The sequence below is a fragment of the Gavialis gangeticus genome, unplaced genomic scaffold, assembly GCF_001723915.1.
Source record: "Gavialis gangeticus isolate Ggan-Ray unplaced genomic scaffold, GavGan_comp1, whole genome shotgun sequence".
Classification (NCBI taxonomy): Eukaryota; Metazoa; Chordata; order Crocodylia; family Gavialidae; genus Gavialis; species Gavialis gangeticus.
Window position 1 is genome coordinate 18,856,580 of NW_017729032.1, and position 2,773 is coordinate 18,859,352.

Genomic DNA, 2,773 nt, shown 5'->3' on the forward strand with positions numbered 1-2,773 from the left:
CTCTGCCAGTGCTCCTTTCCTTCATCTTCCTCCCCTCCCCTCCTTGTGTCCTGTCACACAGTGCGCCCCCAGCCACTAGCTCCAGCAGAGCTGCCAGCAGCTGCCACAGACACAGACCAGTGGGATGTGGTGCAGTGAGCAGTGGGGTAGCAGCCACTAGCACAGCAGAGGGGCGATGCTCGCCCTCAGTGCCCTGGCCCCAGGTACCACCCCATCTGGCAGCACCCTCAGCCCCAATCCCTAATCCTGCCCCAAGGGTGCCTGGCCTAGGGGGCAGCATGCATTCCTTCCCTCCCTCCCTCCCGCACTGAGCTGCTGCCATTGCTGCTCCAGTTGGGCAGCGGCCCCAGCCCCAGCCCCAGCCTGAACCCAACTGGGATGAGCCACAGTGGGATGAGGCAGCCCACACTTGCCCTGGCCTTGGCTCATGGCATAGGACTGGGTGATTGCCACCCACACACCCCTGCCCCCCTCCTACCCTGCCACCTCTCCTTGCTGGCCCTGGTCCCCCTGGCAGCATGACCCTCACCCACAGAGTCCCCCCAATCCTTCCAGAGGGTGCTTCTAGTGGCCCCCCACCCCCAGGGCCCTATTTACCCTATAGTCTACAGGAGGGAAAGTGAGTTTAAGCTGGCCCTGGCTGACTCAGATTCTCAGGTCCTACCCCTGTGCCCACCCCCTGCAGACAGGGCTTAGGGTTTCCTGCCCTCTTACAAGCAGTTTTTGAAGGCTGAAACTCTGCCAGCCTGCAGAGAACTGTTTGCAAAGGGGGAAAATCCACTTTTTTTCCACAAGGAACAGAAAGCCCGGATCCCTGTTTATCAGTGGGAGCTTCCTACTGGCCACAACAGGCTTCTCCCCTGCTTGTCCTTGGGGCTTCTACTGGAAGCAAATCATGCTGACAAGATGTGGGCCCTCCCTCAATGCCTTCTCCATACTCAGTGCCCACTCTATGGCTCCCCACAAAAACACAACTCTAGTTAATGGTTTTGGAAGGGCTTAGGGTTAGGGCTTAGGGAAACAAATAGAGAATGTGCACTTCAATTCTCTCCTAAGAGTTGTCTTCTTATGTGAATGTGATAAGGTAAAAGCTTACTCAGTCATTGGACACAGAGAAACTGGGTGCATCTACACGTGCACTTTAATGCTCAATAGCCTATTTTACTGCACATTAAAGCATCATATAAAGAACTGTGCAATTATACTAATGTGCAATAAAATAGGCTATTATGCATTAAGTGTCACTTAAAAACCATGTGCATTCATTACTGTGCATTAAGGCAGTCTAATGCACATTTCTTTAGTACCCTCACATTGGAGGTACTAAATTTAATGAGCTTTAGAAAAAGCGCCTTGATGCACATGAACCATTTTTATACCAGTTGGCTTATGTTAAATTAGTATGTGGACACCTGATTAAAATAACCAGGTTTTCAAATCCCTTCACAATCCTAGAGCTCCCACATATTTCAGTTTAGGTTGTAGGCGTCTGGTTGTTTGGACAAACCAGATCTTCAGGCAGATAGATTTAGGAGCTTACCTTGTCACGTAGATGTGAACATTTTGGATGGAGTGTCTGTTGTGTTCAAAATGCAGAACTATAAATCACTATTTCTGGGTTTTATTTGCAGCTGTGCCACTGTCTATGTGAGTCCAGGCAGGTCATTGAACTGCAGTGCCTCAGTTTACCCACATAAAGCACTGCTATTAATCTGCTGTTATGAGAGCCCATTCGTAGTTCTGAATCATATGAAGGTCCTGCCATGAGAGTCAGTATTTTAGAGCAGCTTGATATCAATTAATTAATCTTTACAGGGACAATAACAGCTTTACAGGGAGAATAACTGTCCTCTTTCCTGCGAGGGACAGGGGGTCGGACATGATGATCCATTGGGTCCTTTCCGACTCTACAGTCTATGAATCTATAATGTATTGCATTATGTGCAATAGCCAAACTTAGTGGCAATGACTGCTAATAGCTTATCACTTTTTAAATCTGTTAACGTTTTCTCTTTTGCTTTAAAGGAGCCATTTCTGTAATCGAAGCACTGGACTATGAAACATGTAAAGATTTCTACCTCGTGGTGGAAGCAAAAGATGGAGGTACTCCAGCCCTCAGTGCTGTTACTACAGTGAACATAAATGTAACAGATGTTAATGACAATGCTCCAAAATTTAGTCAGGTGCTGTACAGTGCAGTCATCAGTGAGGATGCAGCAGTTGGTGATTCTGTGATTATGGTGAGTATACAGCATATGGTTTCAGACGTGTAGTCAGAAGAGGGGCTTATGATATTTTCTTGCGTTTCAGTCAACCGTTGACAAACTATTATAACTGTAAACTATAAACTGTGTGTGTGTGTACACACATATCTGTATACAACTGTCAACTATAACAGCTATTTCACCTTTCACCTCTTCACATGCATTATATCCAGTAGTTTCTCTCTGCCTGAACTACTTTTTACCTTTCAAACCACTAAACAACTTTCAAAACAGCTCACATTAAAAAAATGCTTACTACACAAAATAATTTCCTTTTTCTTCTAAATATTTCACTCAATTTCAGATAATATTTTGTCTTGAACCAATGACAGGCTTTAACATCTGATATCTCATGATTCAGCAGAGCTAGAAACAGATGTTATCTCAAATTGGAGAGGCAAAATTCAAGGCCTTTCAGGGAAATAAATAGTATTTCTATCTAGCGATTCTGGCATGCAAGCTATCACACCTCAGCATTGCAAGACTTTTTTTACAAAATAACTTCTGGC

The 2,773-nt window shown here is 45.6% G+C and overlaps 1 protein-coding gene across 5 annotated transcripts in view; it reads left to right on the forward strand.

The window, feature by feature from the left end:
* The window catches only part of FAT3 (FAT atypical cadherin 3), a 745,318-nt gene that overhangs the window by 653,503 nt on the left and 89,042 nt on the right, over positions 1 to 2,773 (forward strand). For all 5 annotated transcript variants that reach the window (XM_019524814.1, XM_019524817.1, XM_019524818.1 and 2 more), the window contains exon 15: positions 2,026 to 2,240. In XM_019524814.1, coding sequence (XP_019380359.1) covers positions 2,026 to 2,240 — 215 coding nt within the window. The remainder of the gene's footprint in view (positions 1 to 2,025; positions 2,241 to 2,773) is intronic.